The sequence below is a fragment of the Cydia pomonella genome, chromosome 5 (assembly GCF_033807575.1).
Source record: "Cydia pomonella isolate Wapato2018A chromosome 5, ilCydPomo1, whole genome shotgun sequence".
Lineage (NCBI taxonomy): Eukaryota > Metazoa > Arthropoda > Insecta > Lepidoptera > Tortricidae > Cydia > Cydia pomonella.
In genome coordinates, this window is record NC_084707.1 from 23,308,667 (window position 1) to 23,331,093 (window position 22,427).

Genomic DNA, 22,427 nt, shown 5'->3' on the forward strand with positions numbered 1-22,427 from the left:
TACTAATCAATTTCAATATTTTTTAATGATATAGGTGGAAAATCAGAGAAACAAATAGCGTGATAATAAGCAATTACCGTTGCACATGGACACCTGTAACACCAGAGTTTCAAGTGCGTTATCTGCCTTAAGTACGCTTCTCTCTTGAAGATTTGAAGGTCGTATTGGTCCGGAAATACTGTTGGCGACATTTCATTCCACAGTTTAGCTATGGGAGGCAGGATGTTGTTGAAAAAAGGAACATATAGAAGTTTTTAAAAATGATACGTACACAACTTTATTATTAAGAGAGTCATACTCACAATGCATCTATTTGAACACTTGCTCCGACCAATGAACAGAAAGAGCGGTTTTGCACCGCCCGCCATGGCGGTAGTGGAGCGCATAACATATACTAATCTATGGTGGAGCGGTTTGAAATTTTGTATCACCTTGTAGGTAATCCGCCTAGAGCGTACAGACAACGTCAGTCATCCACCGTTACTCGCGATTGCAAAATTTCAAGCCGTTAACCGCGTGCCGCCGTGGCGGGCGGTGCCACACCGCTCCGTATGTCCATTGCCTAATATTGGTCAGCTGTTACTATTAATAAGAAGGCCATTAGAAATCTCACTAGGCTGAGATAAAACACAAATTCTTTTAAACCTATTTATTAAAATAAACGTTACATACAAACTTAATCGGTCCTTATGAAGCCGAGATTCTTATAGAACATAAGTTCCCAGCGCATGAGTTTGGCTATAGGTGCGTCGCCAGCGACCGACTTGCTTCTTTTGTACTTTCTGAAAAACTGCCTGTCGATCTTGATACGCTGGTCTGAGTTATCTCTTGCTCCTATGAGTAAAGATAAACTTTATTATCAGCTAAGATAAAAATAGAAAGGATCAAAATAGACCAAGCATAGGATTGTTTCAGCATAGAATAGTGCTGCCATCTATGGGACGATTTGGCCAAGCATCAACGTGTAAAGTTAAATGCCAATGGAAATGGCACAACCTAATTTCACGTTAAATCATTCTCCATCAAGACACACAGTCTGTCTCAAGAATTTTCAAGTTCTTGCGAAAAATGAAAATTTAACTTTGACCATCTTGTTGTGAAGGTTGATGGAAAACAACCCCGGGAACGCATCTCAATTCGACCAGACCCATAACACCCTTGTGTTATCAACATCTACGAGGCTGTGCATATCGCCCAGCATCGACGCTGTCATTAAAAAGAGAGTGTTCAGTCAACTTTTAACGAACCGACAACCTTCCCAGTCACAGGTTCGCTAGTCGTTGTCGTGGGTGATGGCAAAACAACCATTTCTTACAACCGAGTTCTTCGCTCTTCAGGATCTCGTCGTCAGATAAGAATTCAACTAGACAAAACCCATTTTTTTATGATATAGGAGGCAAACGAGCAGACGAATTCCCTGACGGTAAGCATTTATCGTCGCCCATTGACACCTGCAACACCAAAGGCGTTGCAATCGGCCCGGCTCTTTTTCTTAAAGGTCGTATCGGCTCAGCAGGCAGTTTCTGGAGAAGCGCACAGTTGAGGACTGCCAACTATCTCAGTGGTGAAGATTTTATATACATAATAGTAAAGATGATCACCTGCAACCTTCCCAGTCACAGGTTCACTGGTCGTGGTCGCGGCTCTCGGGTAAAACAGCCATCTCTTCGAACCGAGCCCGTCGGTCTTCAGAATCTCTTCGATGTGATCTTGCCGTTTCTTTGTTGCGAGGTACTTTGATGTGCTTTTTTTAGTTCTGTTGCTGGCTGAAAATAACGTCTTGATTTAATTACCGTAAATGGTATATCGAAGGTACATTTTTTTATTTAAAAAATTTGCTATCAGCAGCCAGCTTGTGGATCGTTGTTGGTTCGGTAGATCAAAACTTTCTAGGGCAGAGGTCTCCAAACCCTGGCCCGCAAGGCGTTTCAATCTGGCCCGCGGACACCTCACGCGACAGCCTGCACAAGTAGACCTTCCCCCTCCCCCGGCCGAAAAACCGATAGTGGCCCGTGCGAAAGTTTCTGAGGTGTTACATGGCCCTCGGGTAAAAAAGTTTGGAAACCCCTGCTTTAGGGTGTCAGAATGTAAATAAAAATCTTCATCATTTCTAAAACAACAAGTAAATTTGTACAATTTTATGTCGTGCAATAAAGTTAAAATAAATACCATTACAGTTGCTGGGTAATATAATTAAATCTTCTTTCTATATTTGGCTACTTAGAGAAGTAGAACCAATTAAAAGGTTTACTAGCTAAGAATTGATCATAAGGCTCATCAAGGAGACTAGTCATATCAAGAAAAAACTAATTTTTATTTCAGCGTGATGTCAGAGCGAAAGTAAAAAAAAATATTAAGATATAAATATCAAAAGAAAACTCACGTGTCAAATACAAAACTCGAAAGGCGTCCAGGAAGCTCGGTTCCCTGAAATTCAGTCCCCGCCGAAGACTCCGAGTACGTGTTGACTGAGAGTGAGATCTCGAAACGGAATGAGATCGAGATCTCGAGTGGGACCGAGACCTCGACGTCCGAGATTTTGAGCGAGATCTAGATCTGCTAGCGCTTCGGGACCGTTTGTCACGACGATTGGCGCGGTGTTTCGGTGAGCTTAAAATATAAACAAAAATATAAGTTCGACCCGGGTACGTCCTTAAACTACGTCCAAAAGAGAGGTATGGGCATTGTGAATGCCATCTCGCTTTGTGTGGTAGGGTACAGCGCAGCGGATGTCATTCCAGATCTAGAGCGGAGCCCAACTGGGGAAGTACCTCCACCTTACAGAAAACCGCAGCCAAATAACACTAGTGTTGTGTTCCTGCCGGTGAGTAAGGTTGCCAGAGCTCAACGAGGGGAGGGGGGAGGGATTAGGGTCGGCAACGCGCATGTAACTCCTTTGGAGTTGCAGGCGTATATAGGCTACGGTGTCTGCTTACCATCAGGCGGGCCGTATGCTTGTTTGCCACCGACGTAGTATAAAAAAAGTTATTTTTTTTACTATTTAGGCATAATTTTGGAATTCTGGAGCGATTATTTCTAAAAGTATTCATGAAATCAAAAATGCTCTTAGCACCTTTCACAATATTTAAAAAACCTAATAAATAACCATATACACACACGTTTACTTTCTGTAAAACAGTACTTGATTAACCCTTTTCCAAACCACACCAATCTACAAGGTTTTCCCAAAAAAAAACAAATTTGTTCCACTAAATCTAGCTTTCATGATTAATTTGAAGACAAGTCATATTTCCCAAAAATAAAATCTAATTTGAACCTTAAATCGAAATGCTTTAGTTGAAATTCTATTGGCACCTATGTGGTCGAAAAAAAAATGCCTGGAAAAGGGTTAAATTAACTTTTTGATGCATGTATGCAGTACCATAATTAACAATGTAAGTATGCTAAGTAAGATACAAATTTAACACACTAATGGCTCAGTTTCATTGGTCAATAACTCTGTCGATATGAAGCGTGCGGCTCCCCGCAGGCTGTATAACGTCTAGTGAAACTCATGACTTCGGTCAATATACAGCATGCGGGTGACTCTCCGCACGGTAAGGTGGTATAACGACTAGTGAAACTCATGACTTCGGTCAATATACAGCATGCGGGTGACTGCCCGCACGGTAAGGTGGTATAACGACTAGTGAAACTCATGACTTCGGTCAATATACGGCATGCGGGTGACTCCCCGCACGGTAAAGTGGTATAACGACTAGTGAAACTCATAATGACATGCGTTTTGGCAATATCCCGCATCGGCTTACGGGCCCTATCGACCAATTAAAACAGTTCCCTGAATGCGGGCCCTATAGCATGCTTTATGGAAATCTCCCGCACCCCGCATACGTGCCCTATCGACCAATGATCCTGAGCCATAGTGACGTACCAGCTCTCAGGCCGTTGCTCCGCTCAGCGTAGCAAATCAGTATGTGAATCGCCTAAATAGAACATGAACAATCAATACTGCCTTTTTTATGATACACATAATTACCGTCGCCCATGGACACCTGCAACACCAGACACACAGACGATACCACGAACACTAGCAAGGCGCTTTTCTTGAAGGTTTGAAGGTTTGGATACAATATGTCTGGGTTCTGGACTTCTGGATATAACGCGGGCGACAGTTCAGTCTACAGTTTAGCTGTGTGAGGCAGGAAGTTTCTAGAGAAACGCACAGTTCAGTAATGCCAATCTAAGAGTTGATGGAAATGTACCTTGTATTATTCATAGGCTGCATGCTATAATAGTCCACATTATCCCCATGCCCCTGGTCTGGTGGCATCATAGGGTAAAGTCCGTACGGGGACCCGTACGTCTCCATTCTTTTTGTACAAAAATTCTTATTTTGATGACAATGAATTTAGCTTGCGGATGACACTGTCAAATTTTGTTTTCTGTAAAGTAAGGAGTTTTAATGTGACAAAAATCGTATAGAGCCCTGACTGATAGGTATTTTAGCTTTGGCCTAATATTTTCGGGTAATCTATAATTATATATTAATCATTTGATGCTAGTAAATTACCTAAAAAAACACCAGTAAACCAATTTTAAAACCCCCCATTATAAATCACATTATGACAATATTATCGTTAAGATTAACGACATCTCGAACTTCGATTCGAGTTCGAAAAAAGTCGCATTAATTTGCCGATTGCAAAAAGAACAATTAAAAAGTAAAGATAAATTAGGAATCGATTCCTGCCTAATGGTTGCCCCCATTAGAGGGTCCTGTAGGACTTTGAAAGGGGAATTTTTTGCCTCCGTCTAAAGTTTAAGGGGAAACTTGGATATAAAAGTGCGACACAATAGTTAACTGGAAGAGGCATACAATAAAAACTAGTCCACACTGGACCATGTAGGACACAAATCTACAATTACGCTTACGCTTAAAGATACTTGGAGTGCGCAAAGAGAAGCCATTATATATTATGAACATTTCATGAGTGCGAATTGCGAAATAAAGTGGCCACTTTTGAGTTTCATAGCGGCCGCTAATGGGCGCTTCTATGTAAGGTTGGCAGACTGGAAAATACGAAAAACTGTATTCAGGAAATACGGTGAGTGACCAGACTACCAGACCAGACAGGCAGGAATTACGGTGGGTGGTTATGTCTTAGAATATACTGTTACAAAAGCATTGTTTTTTAATTCACATCTTTACATCATTCAGATTCTACTTCATTTACTCTTTGGATTTACCTTTTAACTCTACAGTTCTATGCAGCCTTTCTAGATCTATCCCACAAACGCTTGCCCGTTCATAACTTTGCTTTATGCGATCCATTCTTCACTACTCCTTAATATTCCCCAAGATAGCGCTAAGCATGCTTCGCTACTGTTCTATAATAGCAGCGGTGCAAGAAGCGTGCTAATTTTCCCATTCTTTCCTTTTTTGTTTACAAGCTTTAGAGAGGCGCACTATTCACCTCTTGAGGGCTTTGTCACATTTTCTCTAGTATATGACATCTATTTCCGTTTATAAAACCTGTTTATCTTTATCTATTAACTCTGTGGTTCCATTCAGCCTCTCTAGATCTGTCACACAAACGCTTGCCCGTTCTTAACTTTGCTTTGAGTGGTCCATTCTTCACTTTTTAATATTCCCCGAGTTAGCGCCAAGCATACTTCGCTGCTGTACTAAAATAGCAGCTACGGCAGAAGCATGCTAATTTTCCCATTCGTTCCTTTTTTGTTTACAAGCTTTAGGGAGGCACACAATTCACCTCTGGAGAGCTTCGTCACAGTTTCTCTAGTATATGATATCTATTTCCGTTTATAAAACCTGCAGCGGTATCATGATCGCATTTTTATCACCTGTCACGTCATGCGTCACTTTCGCACTTACATACTTGTTAGAACGTGACAATTGGTTACAAATGATAAAGAGCCGACCATATTAGCCCTACTGTTTATCATTATCTATTAACTCTGTGGTTCCATCCAGCTTCTCTAGATCTGTGACACAAACGCTCGTTCTTAACTTTGCTTTGAGTGGTCCATTCTTCACTTCTCCTTAATATTCCCCGAGTTAGCACTAAGCATGCTTTGCTGCTGTGTTTTAAAGTTGCTGCTTAATATTCACACGCTACTTTTTAGTTGTAGAACTGTTGTATTTTAGATGCGATGGTAACGCTTTGTTCTAAAATGACAGCCACAGATAAAAACCTCAGCAGCCTCGTAGTAGGTAGGTTGGAGCAAGACGACCTGTCTAGCCTAGTGGCTAGTGACGCTGCCTATGAAGCCGATGGTTCCGGGTTCAAATCCTGGTAAGAGCATTTATTCGTGTGCTGAGCACGGATTTCCTGAGTCATGGGTGTTTTCTATGTATTTATTATTATTTATTTGCTAGCCTGTTGTGTTCCACTGCTGGGCAAAGGCCTCCTACCTCTTTCTTCCACGCGTCTCAGTCTATGGCAATTTTAAGCCAATCTTTCCGATAGACGTCAAGATCGTGCGGCGGCACCTTCGAGGTCTGCCATGACGCGTCACAATGTTTGGTGTCCACTTGGTAGCTTGCTTGGCCCCCAAGTCGTTTGGCATGCGGCAGATATGTCCGGCCCAGTCCCATTTAAGCTTAGCGGCTGTCAAGGCTACGTCGGCTACTCCTACTACTTCTATGTATTTAAGTATTTTATAAATATTTATATATTATATATATCGGTGCTAAGCACCCTCAACACAAGCCTTATTGAGCTTACCGTGGGACTTATTCAATTTGTGTAATAATGACCTATAAAAAAGTCTCTAAACAACGGCTGAATCCGATCCAATAGCTCTACTATTATTCTCCACAAGGATTTTTTTTCATGCAGGCAGTAGGCACTGGAGCAGACGAATTGCCTGCTGGCAATTTCCATCGCCCATGGACACCTGCAACAACCCTGCCAGAGGGGTTGCAAGATGATTGTCTGCATTTAAAATGGGGGTACGCTCTCTTCTTGAAGTTACTTTTATATTGACCAGAGCGTCGATCTAACTTGTTGGGGTCCTTCCCTTATCGTTAGGTGACAAGCAAAACTCAATAATTACTAAAATAATGCTAAACAAAAATCAACCTTATTTTAGTAGTAGAAGTATCATATTAAATAAACGCCCGAATCTAAAATAACATACATTTACTCCAACCAAAACTACTCCAAATGAAACAAACTTTCAACAGCAGCGTTCAGGTGGGTACTTTTAAAAACTGAAAATTCACGCTAATTAACTGAAAATATAACCTGTCAAAGGCAAGTTACTCGTTACTTAACTACTTGTATACTTTACGTGAAAAAAAGCTCAAAATACAACCATAAATTAATTAATTTACGGTTCAATTTTGTTTGACCAATGTTCTGGGAATATCATATGAGTATTTAAGTGAAATGGCAAATATCAGAATTAATTAACAACTTAACGTGTAGTCGATGTCAAAAACATTTGTGTGCATTTTCAGCCTTATTAAAAGGGATTAAGACGCAAATTTAAACATATATTTTACGTTGACTGTATCACCCGCTACGCTGCTGATAGTACTTGAGTCACGGATACACGAGTAATTTAAATGAGCAAATTCCGGGCCATTTTATTTAGCTATTCTTGTATATTGTATTATTGTTCATTCGTTTGTATTAGAGCTCAACGAGGGTGGGAGGGGGTTAGGGTCGGCAACGCGCATGTAACTCCTCTGGAGTTGCAGGCGTACATAGGCTACGGATACTGCTTACCATCAGGCAGGCCGTATGCTTGTTTGCCACCGACGTAGTATAAAAAAATAAAAAAAAATATTATACCTTAAATAACAAAAAACAATTACATTTTTAAAACATCTGATATAAGGTGAGGAAGCCGGCGATTTCGGCTATTATTAAACGGCGATTTGCTTTCACTTTTATTAATTTTAGCTTTAAAAGCTACATGCATTTTAAGTTTCAAGCTTTTTGCCAGAAAAAAACAATAGATACCTATTAAACAAAAAATAAGGCAAGGCTACTAGACTGTATTGTTGTTGTTGTTGTTTTTAGGCCTAGGGCATCCCGGAGGTGTATAGGGCCTCCACATGGTTCTTCCACGCCTTTCTTGAGCAACCGTCTTGGCCTAGTTCCAGCTCAGTCCTACGGCGGCTCGCGATTCTGCACAATATGAATTCCACACAACTGAGCTTAACCAGAATCAGAAATTTTATTTGTGATAAACTTAAAACTTAAATTCAAATCTAAAAATAAATAAAACTAATCTTAAAATAAATAATTAAAAATAAATATATAAATAGTTTTATTTATTTTTAGATTTAGATTTTAAGTTTTATATGTATTATGTTGTGTATTATTGAAATATGTTAAACTTAAATTCATACAAAAGTATTAATAATGACTCATGACGACCGGTCTGGCCTAGTGGGTACCCTCCTATGAAGCTGATGGTCCCGGGTTCAAATCCCGGTAAGGGCATTTATTTATGTGATGAACACAGATATTTCTTCCTGAGTCATGGGTGTTTTCTTTGTATATAAGTATGTATTTAACTATATAAGTATGTATATCGTTGTAGCCTAGTACCCATAGTACAAGCTTTGCTTAGTTTGGGGCTAGGTCGAATTGTGTAAGATTGTACCCAAATATTTATTTATTTATATATTATTACCTACATACTTTTATTATGGGATACTGAATTCTTCAAATTTAACAAGCCCTTAAATAACTTCTTCCTCACAACTCAAAGGTATCGCCATCATTAAAAATATCCCTATTCAGATCCAAATCACACGAACATCAAACGCAATAACGCGGCGCGAATCGAAAGTTCTTCATTCGAGTGGCAAACTGAATGTTGTTCCCATCGCTCACTTAGCTTGGGCGAGTCAAATTTTATAGGGACCGTGCGTTTGGGATTGCTACCTCGTTTTTTATAATCGCAAACGAGCTGGAGGCAACATAGCCTGATATGCGTTCAGCTACGAGTGCCCGACTCGGAAGAGATGGGACATCCTGGCATCTACAGTGGCATACTGCTAAAGACACAAAAACAGCCGACTGCAGTGATCTCAAGAGCCCACACAACACATAAAAGGCAAGCTGGGATCGGTTTCATTGGAAATTGGAAAAGGCCTATTTGAATAAATAATATATTGACTTGACTTGACATCGTCCTCGAAGAAAAGCACTACAGCCTTTGCGCCTTTTGTTATGGGTTCTTGTTTTGTGTGGGTTCTGGGTTAGATCTGAGGTCACCTAAACACTGGTTTAAAAAAGAACTCAAATTGCCCTCGCTATTTCCATCATTACGAATACCGATCAAACTGAACGAAACTGAGACGCACTTTCGACAATCTTCGAGTGTTTTCGAGCTCGGTACTTTGCCGGGCTAAAAGGGGCCCTTTTCTACTTCCTACTGTTAGAAAAGGACGCAAACGACATTCTGATTCTCGTTAACATATGGCTTTTTGAAAAGGACTTTTGCGGTGCGAATCGATAGAATGGGGAAAAATTGAGATTTTTTTCAAGTGGTTTGGTGGTTAAAGATTTTGCAGTAGGCTCTCTTGTTTTGAATATTACGGACGGGTCAGTATAATAATAATAATAATTTAGCCTATATACGTCCCACTGCTGGGCACAGGCCTCCTCTCATGTGCGAGAGGGCTCGGGCTATAGTCCCCACGCTAGCCCGATGCGGAGTGGGGACTTCACATACACCTTTGAATTTCTTCGCAGATGTATTGCAGGTTTCCTCACGATGTTTTCCTTCACCGAAAAGCTACTCAGTCTCAGTCTTCAGTATACTCGTATAATAATATTTTCATGTTTATGAGACATAAGAGTCCGCAGCAAGCTGGGTTCTCCATACAGGTAAGTTATATTACTTATATATAATTTATACATACACATATGCATGTAATTAGTTTATGTAGCTTCAGACCTGATAGCGTGAGTTGCGTATTTGCCCGCGACTTCATACACCTAGCACGACGTCAAGAATAGACTCGAGTGCGAGAACGCAACTTATGATAGACGGTCAGAGGTAGGTCAGTCATAATTAAAAGATACAGCGATTTTAAGTTTTTCATACAAATCTTGTTTTTTCTCTATTTCGTTTATGTTATAATCTGGAGTTATTTTTGACACGTTTTTGTATTTTATATATAAATAAATAATTAAAGGCATAGATATACCTCGTGTAATGGTATGTGCAAAGTTTCATTACAATCCAACACGTAGTTTTTAAATTAGAACGAAACTCCGTTTGTATGGGAAGGTGAAATTCGGCCAAGCTTACTGCGGATAGATAAGGTGCTTAGAGGTAACTTCGAAAGCGTATTTTTGAAAATCGCTTATATCAACTAAACTAAAAGCACTTTCGCCCCGGACACGGCTACCACAAGAAATACCTAAAAAGAATGAAAATTACCACCGACAATATCTGCCCCTAGGACGGAAACACCCCACTAAAAATAGACCACCTTCTACGATCATGCCCAAAACTCAGCATAGCAAGATTCAACCATGAAATCATCTGTCATAATCTCCAAATTCAACCTTACAGCCTCCAAGACCTCATTAGCAAAGAAAGTACATTAACCTCATTTTGCAAACTATCCAGGACCATAATAACAGTCTATAAAAGCTCAACAACACATAAAAAACCAACTCCACATTACCACCATCACCTTTCATAATAATATAAATTCACCCCAGTGTCACCTAATTCATTAGAGATATAAAACATCCCATAGCCCTTACGGATCCAGCCGCCTGTAAACTTCGCGGGGACTGGACCCAAAATTATAACGCATAATAAAAATAAAAAAGCGGCCAAGTGCTAGTCGGACTCGCGCATGAAGGGTTCCGTACAATTTAAGACGTATTAAAAAAAAATCTTCTTACTAGATCTTGTTCAACATTTTACCACTTTGGACACACATTTTACCACTTTGGAAGTGTCTCTCGCGCAAACTATTCACTTTAGAAAAAAATTATATTAGGAACCTAAATATCATTTTTGAAGACCTATCCATAGATACCCCACACGTATGGGTTTGACGAAAAAAAATTTTTATTTTATTTTATGACGTATTAAAAAAAAACTACTCACTAGATCTCGTTCAAACCAATTTTCGTTAGAAGTTTGCATCGTAATGTATATCATATATTTTTTTTAGATTTTTCATTCTGTTATTTTAGAAGTTACAGGGGGGGGGACACACTTTTTTTCACTTTGGGAGGTTCTCTCGCGCAAACTATTCAGTTTAGAAAAAAATGATATTAGAAACCTTAATATCATTTTTGAAGACCTATCCATAGATACCCCACATGTATGGGTATGTTGAAAAAAAAAAAAATTTTTTAATTTCATGACGTATTAAAAAAAAACTACTTACTAGATCTCGTTCAAACCAATTTTCGGTGGAAGTTTACATGGCAATGTATATCATATATTTTTTTTAGATTTTTCATTCTGTTATTTTAGAAGTTACAGGGGGGGGGACACACTTTTTTTTTTTTTTTTATGGTAGAGGAGGCAAACGAGGAGACGGATCACCTGATGGTAAGCGATTACCGCCGCCCATGAACACCTGCAACACCAGAGGGGTTGTAAGTGCGTTTCCGGCCTTTAAGATGGGAGTACGCTCTTTTCTTGAAGGTTTGAAGGTCGTATCGGTCCGGAAATACCGCAGGCGACAGTTCATTCCACAGTTTAGCTGTGCGAGGCAGAAAGTTCCTGGAAAAACGCACAGTTGAGGACTGCCAACCATCTAAGTGGTGAGGATGGAAATGTTGTCGCGTAGGGCGATGGCGAAAAGAAGCGGCAGGGATTAATCCGAACAATTCCTCGGAGCACTCCCCGTTGTACATGTTTTTTCACTTTGGAAGGTTCTCTCGCGCAAACTATTCAGTTTAGAAAAAAATGATATTAGAAACCTTAATATCATTTTTGAAGACCTATCCATAGATACCCCACACGTATGGGTATGATGAAAAAAAAAAATTTTTTTTTAAATTTCATGACGTATTAAAAAAAAAAACTACTTACTAGATCTCGTTCAAACCAATTTTCGGTGGAAGTTTACATGGCAATGTATATCATATATTTTTTTTAGATTTTTCATTCTGTTATTTTAGAAGTTACGGGGGGGGGGACACACATTTTACCACTTTGGAAGTGTCTCTCGCGCAAACTATTCATTTTAGAAAAAAATGATATTAGAAACCTCAATATTATTTTTGAAGACCTATCCATAGATACCCCACACGTATGGGTTTGATGAAAAAAGATTTTTTGAGTTTCAGTTCTAAGTATGGGGAACCCCCAAAATGTATTGTTTTTTTTCTATTTTTGTGTAAACATCCTAATGCGGTTCATAGAATACATCTACTTACCAAGTTTGAACAGTACAGCTCTTATAGTTTCGGAAAAAAGTGGCTGTGACAGAATCGGACAGACAGACGGACATGACGAATCTATAAGGGTTCCGTTTTTTGCCATTTGGCTACGGAACCCTAAAAAAGACACTTTCTACTATAGCATAGGAACAGTAAGCAAGATGCCTTGGTAAGCGTTCCAGTAGTATACATTATGCCAAAGTATGAAGTGCTTCTGGATTAAAAGATACTCATTAACGATTTTAAATATTGTAGTGGTTCTTCTCGCATGGTTACTCTAAACTATTACTACTACAACAATCGGGATACTTGCAGGTACTCTGATCTAACCAGTTCATTACGATGCGTCCTCTTTGACGGCCTCAACCCAAGTGAACGAGCCTGTCCAACATTTACCGTGTCCCCACCACTTGCTAAAACTACCGTGTTGCCAACTATATAATGTTATTTTCCAACTACCCCGGTATTAATCGGGGTAACATAATAATGTTGTAACAGTATAATTATTATTTAACTGCTATCTTAAATGTAAACAAATAAATCATGACAATATTATCTCGGTATCGAAGTTATACCAAAGCAACTTACAGCATATTTTTTACAGTTAGCGCGGATATTTAAGTCCGAACCACGCCAGATGCATAATGCAAGACGGCCCCATCTCTATGTAATTACCATGTGTGGACATGTCAGTTGCGATGTATATGGATAGTATGACAACATTAGATGGTCTTAACATAAGGAAACGTACTATCCACGGAGCTTCTTGACTCGAGGATAGGTCAACAAATACCTACCTTATACATCTTAGAAGCATACACGAGATTAAAAAAAAACAGTTTACCCCTCTCAACGTTGCCGTTTTCCACATTTCTTTTATGCGGTTACATGGTAAGTTGTGAGTGGTAATAATTGCTACAACTGTTCTAAATTTAAGCTATCTACGTCAAACGGTCTCCTAGAAGAACGCATTTCACCGATTTGAAACCGAAGTGTTCCGTGTATGATAAATGTTCCGTAAACAAAACTTTGTACAGAGAACTAATAACAAAATAAGCTTTTTATAAATTACCCAACCAATACGCAATACTAAACAAATCTCACCTTACGTATTTTTTTTTTCATAACCTCACTCAATATTATCGCGCAGAATCAAACTAACTAACTAACTGCTTTGGCTCAGCGATCCAAAAATAATCTTGGCCTCCGAAACGAGAGAACGCCACCTGTCCCGATCCAGAGCGGTTTCCTGCCATGAATCGGCATTCAGCCGATGCAGGTCCGCCTCCACGACATCACACCAGCGGTACCTGGGGCGCCCGATCGGTCGACGGAACAATCGATCGGTCGGTTCGGTCGGGCGCAGAATCAAAACTGGAAGCAATTTCATGAATCCATTAGAGTACAGTACTCGAACGAAACTCTCCAACTTGCCACTTAGGTACCTACTGGAGGCATTGTGCAGGCAACTTTTTATACAACGGCAGATCACTGCCTAACAGATGGAACATGTTAGAAAACAGACAAGAGAAAAACCTGTCGTCTAGTAATAGTATCCCAAACATTTTTCTTTTCGTATTTGCTTTCATATGAAAGTTTATTTGTGTTAATCGGGAGTTTTCGTGAACGCTACGTAAGATCAGATTCCCACTATGTCGTAATAAGTAATATTAGTCGTCGTATGAACATTTAGGACAGTGTTTTTTGGACCGATTAAATTTCACCAGTTTATATACATTACGACATTGTGAGAATAGCTTAAAATATTTAACCCCGGTCCGATTGTAACTTAATTTAAGATACTTCAAAAATGTCCTAAAGATACGATATATGGGGTCCCAGCGCGCACAAGTTTTTTGGAGAAATCACGAAACATATGGTTGACGTAACTGGTGACCGAAGAGCTGGCGACTTCCTCGCACAACGTTTCAGTATTGCAATACAACGAGGAAATGCCGCCAGCACCCTTGGTACAATGCCTCAAGGGCCTATTTTAGATATAAGCTAGTTATAGTAATCATCTATATATATCCATTATGTATATTGTTATTGTAAATAAATACTTCTAAGATACGATATGGATTGGATATGACGTTCTTGTTTTAAGAAACGTCACTTTTGACACTGACATGTCTAATCCATATCGTATCATTTTGCTAATGATACGATATGGATTAGACATGTTTCACGTATCTTAAAGTTCGAATCGGGCAGAAAATATCTGGGAGACCGAGCTTTGCTCAGAAATACATACGACGACGTTTTCCCAGAGATAAGGTACGACCTAGCTTAATCGATTTTTTGCCCCCCAAGATCTCCATACAGCAAATTTTACCGAAATTGTTAGAGCCGTTCCCGAGATCCCCGAAATATAATAATAATTGTTGATTTAAAGGAATAAAATAAGATTATACTTAGACTTAAGTAACACATCTTTTATAAGCGAAATTTCGCTTAAAGTTTAAATGTCCTTGACAGATTACTGTTGGTCTAAAAGTTGATTTGCTACTACTATGTAAATTGTTTTTTTTCTACACAATGTTTGACAAAGAAGTCAATGCCAATATATACAACAACACAAAATCCTCTCCATTCCTCCCGCCCAATCCGCCCAACAATGGCCGACAGCAAACATTACGACACAATACGACGCGGATCCGACACGACCCATGTCACGCTAACAAAAGAATCGGACCTCTATTTTGCGACAGTCAATTCAATCTGTTGGCTTGATAGAAAAATCTCACGATAACATATATAATTACAAGCTTTTTGACTTGCCCTCAGTATGTTAGTCGTCAGTATGAGTCAGTGTAGTCATTATGTATGTTATTTGTTAGTGTCAAATCTTGGAAGCTTAATATGACCCACTTACTGATTTCCAATTAAGCTGACGTTTTGCAATTTTTGCATACATTATGTAAATCGGATGACAATGCAATCATATGATGAAGATGACATGGAGCTGATCTGATGATGGATACAGGAGGTGGCCATGGGAACTATGTGATAAATCAACGCAAATTATTTGTGTTTGAGGTTTTTAGAATGATCTCGATGAGTATTAGTTGCTCGTGGAAAGAAAAGTACGGTCAACGATAAAAGCTTGTGCCAAAAATGAATTCTTGCCAAAAACTTTTTTTTTTAATTTATTTAGAAAACAAACAGCCTTTTACAAATATGTCTAAAATAAATGAACTAAAAGTAGGCCTAAAGCTTCCTAAGTTACTAAGAAAACTATTACATAGAAATGTAAATTACGCAATTATAAATTACCTGTTTAGTTGTGCTAAAACTATGAAAAAAAATTAATTAAATTAATTATTTTAATTTATTTTCACTTGTATAGGTACCATACTCTGCATAGCAGTATAGCTTTAATATAAAATAGCTAGTAATACACCCGAGGGATGTGATGAGCAAATAGTGTAGTAGTAGTGAATCTCTGGCATTGTTCGTTTAAATCAAAAAGAGACTTGTCTTTCTTCATTTTTTATGATATTAGAGGCAAACAGCAGATGCATCCTCAACCTGTCTTTCTGTCTCTCCGCCTGTCACCAGGCTGTATCTCATGAACCGTGATAGACAATTGAAATTTTCACAGATGATGTATTTCTGTTGCCGCTATAACAAAAAAATCTAAAAAGTACGGAGCCCTCAGTGGGCGAGTCCGACTCGCATTTATCCGGTTTTTTATGATATAAGAGGCAAACAAGCAAATTAATCCTCATATGGTAAGCAAGTACCGTCGCCCATGGACACCTGCAACACCAGAGGTTTCAAGTGCATTGCCGGTTTAAGATGTTCATTATTTTCTAAGATTTAAGGATGACTCACGCTAGACCGGCCCGAGCCCGCGCCGCCAGGCATCCGTCACGTTAATTCTATGAATAAATGAATGAATTTATTGTGTATTTGGAAATTCAGGTTACAAAGTAGCAGATACAATTACAGAAAATGAGTCACACCGAACCCTACCTTTGCAGGTGTACACGCTATGACGGCTTTCCATAGAAAATGAAGCGCCGGAAGCTCCGGCCCGGCCCCGGCCCGTTCTAGCGTGAGTCATCCTTTGAAGTCATATCGGTCCGGCAATACTGCGAGCGACAGTTCATTTCACGGTTAAGCTGTGCGAAGTACGAAGTTTCTGAAGAAACGTAGAGTTCAAAACTGCCAACCATCTAAGTGGTGAAGGTGGAAATGTTGTCGCGTAGAGCGTTGACAGAAAGAAGCAAAGGTTAATCCGAATGATTCCTCTGAGCTCGGAGTACTCCCCATTATACATGCGATAGAAAATGCAGAGGGAGGCTACATCTCTAGTCACCGCCAAGAAGTCAAGCCGATGCCAATCTGAAATATCCTGGCTGTCAACAATTCGAGTCACAAAATTGTGAAAATGTTATCCAATTTTAATTAGGTTTTAGCGACGCGAGAACAGATTCTCGGCCATCGTGACAAATTCTAAGCTTCTTTTGTATTTTTTCTTGCTAATACAAAACTCAATCTAAAATGATCCGTAAAGTCATAGGCATAAAGATTGTGGTGAAAATTGTGAAGCGCAAGTATATATTGGTGTTTTAGTGTCATGCATACCTTAGTTGCAAATGTTTTTTGTTGTTTAAAGATTTATGGTTCGAGGAAATTTATATAGGCACAAAATACTTGTACAACATCAGAGTAAGTAATGTATAATTTTACGGTTCAAACATAAAAACCAAAGTCCGTTTATACACTTGTAAAATTTACTAACGTAAGTAGGAATACAGCTATACTAAAGAATGAGAAATGAATATCATTATCTCATTCTAACAAATAGCTTTGTCTCTACTTACGCAAGTAAAACTTACAAGTGTAGGTATCTTAAGCCTTACAAAACTTACAATAAACACGAAAGGCTTTTGACCAGAAGTATACTAAGCAAATACTTACACACGGAAAATAAAACAGAAAAAAACACATACAATGGCAAACAACGATTTACTAGCAATAGCTAGTATTTTAAACAAGTAATGCCTAGTAGTAATTAAGTATAGTTATACCTACCTACTTTGATAATTCTAACGTCAATCGATTTGTCTTAATTTCCTAAGGCTGCGTCCGCACAGACAGCAGTGTTGGCCGATGGTTAATTTTCAATATTTTCAATTCTAATTAACGTTCGGCCAAAATTGACAGGCAAGGGGCTTGCTTAGCGTCGAAAGCCTAGCTCAGGAGTCACCAACCGTAGTCCGGATCTGGACCGCCGACCTATTAATCTATATTTAACCGACTTCAATTTCGTAGAAGGAGGAGGTTCTGTATTCGGTTTTGGCTATATTTATAATTTTTTTAAATGTATGTTCTACGATTACTCCGACACCCATCGTCCGATTTGAGTAATTCTTTTTGGCAAGCCATGTATATTTGTTACACTCGCTGTTTAACATAAGTTTGTCTCTTCCTCTTGTGGCGTACGCGAGCTCGTTATCACGTGCACATCTCTCGCTTGCCTAAGCGCGACTAAAGACCATTCTGTACAATCGTCACAAGTACTTCAATTTTAGAGCGCGTATAACCTATAGTTACAGTTTTCAGTTGAGATGGTTCTAAGGTTAATTCACTTTATGTCTTTGTTTTAATTTTGTCAGGGGTGTTTTATGTTCGGTAAATAAAATAGAAATCTAATTACATTTTCCTATTAACATTCCCGTTAATTCTCCTGTCATTTGAGACGGACTTGCTTCTCGCGTGACCATACAAATTATTTTCCTCATTAGAAAAGTATTTCTAAGACCCTGTGAATGATAACATAATAACATTATAATGGATCGGATTAGGTAAGCGCAATATGATTTATCATGCCCGAATTGCTTCTGTCGTCCGGTAAATTAAAATGATAGAAACAAGGCTCGCGAACGGTTTTTATCATACAAAAAATACCAGTTATATTATTATTTATTTTTAATGAAACAATAGTGTTCGGTTGTTGTAGTCCATGTTCGTATTATTATACGAAGTTGTTACCTACTTATATACATGATTCAGTCCTACGTAAAGAGCATAAAATAATTAAAAATATTGGACTATATGGGGGTTTATTCATTAAAAAACCGGTTCAGAGCCCTGCATATAAGTTACTAAACGTAGTGTAAGAGTCAGTATGGATGGGGCGTTCTTAGAAATCAGAAATAGTTTATTTTCAAACTTGGTAACAGTGCGCAAAAAAGGTAACACAGTTCGTGTAATTGTGTAGACTCCCCCACAAAAGTATGCAGGAGTACCACCGCCTATGATACTTAGTAAATCAGTCTCCGAGTATCTCTAGTAAGAAAGTACACAGGGTAGCGAAATACTTCACCAATTGGATCCAATAATCTTCAATAAACACAATAAAACTTAGAACCTAACTATTCTATGGAAGACAAACGCTTGCGCGTTCTATCTCGACGCCACCGCCATCTAGCGAACGATTTGCATACTAATGTGTAATACATGCAATGAAATTGTAAAAGACTACCGCTTGCGCGATCTAACTCGACGCTAGCGCCATCTAGCGAGCAATTAGGTAAACTTTTCGTATTGGAAGTGGTGCTATGTTACAGTAGCTTAATATTTCATAGTATAACAGTTTAGTTTGTATATCTGTGTTGTATAATTTTCATAGGTGCAATATATTGTCAGTGTCTGTGTGTGTGTGCCTGTCGGCCGCAAATCAATTCACACCGGTTTCGACGGCTAGCAGGCCAATTCGAACATACACCGACATCAAACCGATATTAAAATGATATAGGACTCATATTAGTACGGCCAATACAGGTCCCATACATACCATCATTGTATCACTAGGTTGTCCCGTAAGGCGTACAATTTTTCATGTATGGACTGTGGCTGCATGCTGTCACAAAATAAAAAATAAACAGAAGGTCCGTTCCCGCCATTCTTGATAATACACACCTAAACTTGCCCGACTCACTAGGGTTGCTTCTGTATTAATTTCGAATTTTAAAATCGAGGAGGTAATATAAGTTTTACAGACATACATACATCGATTCGTTTAAACATGCATTTTATCATGTTTACATTCCTTAGAGACTGCATTTTGACGTACATGACAGTAGGTACCTACGTAGCGGTGGGGACGTCAAGTGAGCAACGCGCGCACAGCCCGACTAATCTCTGCCCGAGAGTGCCCGAGAACGCCTGTAAATGTAATGTCTGTGTGCGTAAATGTCACGTCTGTGTGTGTGCGGCGAAAATGGCACTTTGTACTGAGCGGACTCTCTGCTCCGGCGCGCGCCGCAGCTATTTACTTTGTGATGCTGTTCACAGTTACCATTAATAATCATCTACTTAACAAAAATTCACTTACAGTATAATATGCTTTGTCGACAATTTTTTTAAATAATTTACTTTTAAAACTAATCATGTCATTCGGATTTTTTTTTGGATCCATGCTGCAATAACGCTGTTTCGAAATATATGCACTATACTAGAGGTATAATCTTAAACTGTTGGAATACCTGCGATTTGCCTTGAACAAAATTACAATTTCAAAAATATATAAACACAGTTAAAGTTAATATTGGTAACTTTTTAAAGTATGGTTTCAATGAATCAAGTTGCTGTGTTCCACATAATAATCTAATATAAATATAAATATTGGCATAGAGAAATAAGAAGTAATAGAGTGCTCACTCCATACATCACTTTTGGTACCAAAATGCTTATTATACACGCAGTCGACATCTAGCATCGAGTAGCGGAACTCTCAGTACTGCGAATGTAATAATCATTTTGGTACCAAAACTAATGTATGGAGTGAGCACTCTATTACTTCTTATTTCTCTATGATATTGGGGACTATCTTACTCAAATCAACTTAGCCCCAAAGTATGGGTACTCTAGGTGACGCTATACATACGTATATATATAAATACATGCTTATATACATAGAAAATACCCATGACTCGGGAACTATCTGTGTTTATCACACAAAATGCATCTTTTTTGTGCTGTAAATACCACCTGTCTGTCAGATGAATTGCAGAATATAATGCAATGCATGCTGTTTAAACAACCGCTTGCACTGTGAGTGCTATCAAAATCGTTGCAGATTTGTCTTGGTCTGTCTGTATCTTTATTGCTACATCTAATATAGTCATTGAATTGCTCAACTTAAGGTTCAATTGCAATCGCTATTACATTACATTACTATTACATTATGCGACGTTATAGCGAAATGGGCACCAATCTGTTATTCTAGTTGTATTTGCTGTTCGTCGTTAATCATAGCGGTAATAATGTGATTAATATTAATTTAGCGAAGGAGGCGTGGGGTGGCCACGTCGGCGCCTTAGTGCAGGACAAAAGTCCTTGGGTAGTTAATCATTACGTCCGGTTATCCTGAAAAGCCGCTAGACGTGTGGGTAGGTTTGATTGGGGGTTACTTCAGATGAAAGGCCACGAAAGGGGCGTCGTATGAAAAAGTCTTATTGTTAATGGAACAATAACAGAACAATGGAAGAGTGATTTCTTCATATAATGTTAGAAATACGTACAATGTGGTAAAGCATGGTACACCAAAAGTAATAAAATACTAAAATATTCTGAGCTATTAGGAATGATAACACGATGTGTAATAACATTATAAATAAATATAATAAAATGATAATAAATATTATAGGAAACATTTACACAGATAGATCTAGCCCCACAGAAAGCTCAATAAGGCTTGTGTTAGTTATGAGTACTAGACGACGATAAACATAATACACAGAAAACAGCCTTAACTCAGGAAGAAATATTTCTGATGAACACACAAATAAATGCTTTTACCGGGATTCGAACCCAGGGCCTTCAGCTTCGTAGGCAGGGACACTAGTATTACTACCGACTAAGTTACGTACATTTAACGCTGTTTAATTGACGTAATTGTACTCAGTAAAAAAATATAGCGAACGAAGAAAAAGGGATTTTTTTCTCAAAGTTAAGCAATTACTATTGCATATCCTTGTCAATTATTTTATTTTAGTTTATGCTCTAAATTATAAGAGTTAATATTGAGTAAGTAGGAATGTCAGCTTAATCTAGCCAGAAACATCTTAGCAAACCCACAAAAAACATTACAAATCGACATATCACAAACACACCTACCAATCCAGAAAACTATTAATACAAAACTGCGACATGACAGCGAACCATTTGGTCATTTATCACAGGACAAGTCCCGCGATATTTCAAGCCGTGTGGTCACCCTAGTGCCTATGATGGATAACCGCCATATTGCCCAATGCTGGTGGGCAATAAATCAAGAGCCGTGGACAGAGGAGGGCGAAAAATTTTGTGGGAATTTTTGTGTCATGTGATTTTTAATGAAAATGTAAAACACCTTGGGAGCTTTTAATAAAGTCTCAGGGGATAATTTATGGGACAAGTCAATGATAAACGTCACCTGATAGGATGGGAAACGTATTGGATTCAAGCGGTAAGAAATGATTATGCGGATTATTTCGAATTCATACCCTATGAATTCGAAATAATCCGTTTATTTTATTTATTATATGAACGAATCTTGGTAACCTAAAGTACACAGTACTTTTCATGATCTCATATCTGTATTAAATATGTTGAAATGAACATCAGGTCAATAAATAACCTATAATAAACTAAACTAAAACTACTATAAAACTAAAAAACTAAATTTAAAATGTGCAATTAGAACCAGAGATGTCAGGAATGTCACATTCTTCACATTCGCGAATGTCCAGGATGCGAATATCCGAATGCGACTGCGAAATTGAATGTTAGGGAATATAATTATAGTTGTTGCAGGAATGATATGTAAAAAAAAAACTGTTAGTACATAAAACATAGTTAAGTTAGAACGGGATGTTATAAAGTATTGAAAAATGCTGTCTACTGGTCAAAATGCATTACTTGAAACAGTTTGCGCGCACTGCCTCGAGTCCACGCGCATCAATCGAGTCGAGTCGCATTCGAAAAAACATGACTTCATTTAAAGCGATGCGAATATTCGTATACCTATACGAATGCGAATGCGATTATTCGTGACATCCCTAATAG

General features: G+C 38.6%; 1 protein-coding gene across 1 annotated transcript; it reads right to left on the reverse strand.

Annotated features, from left to right (window-relative positions):
* Window positions 1-634: 634 nt before the first annotated feature.
* Window positions 635-4,425, reverse strand: LOC133518333 (serine/arginine-rich splicing factor 4-like). Its single transcript, XM_061852003.1, has 4 exons — window positions 4,224-4,425; window positions 2,384-2,610; window positions 1,602-1,766; window positions 635-834 (listed from the first exon to the last, which is right to left on the reverse strand). The coding sequence occupies exons 1-4, from the start codon at window positions 4,328-4,330 to the stop codon at window positions 677-679; spliced, it is 657 nt and encodes a 218-aa protein (XP_061707987.1). The 5' UTR covers window positions 4,331-4,425; the 3' UTR covers window positions 635-676.
* Between the last annotated feature and the right edge of the window lie 18,002 nt (window positions 4,426-22,427).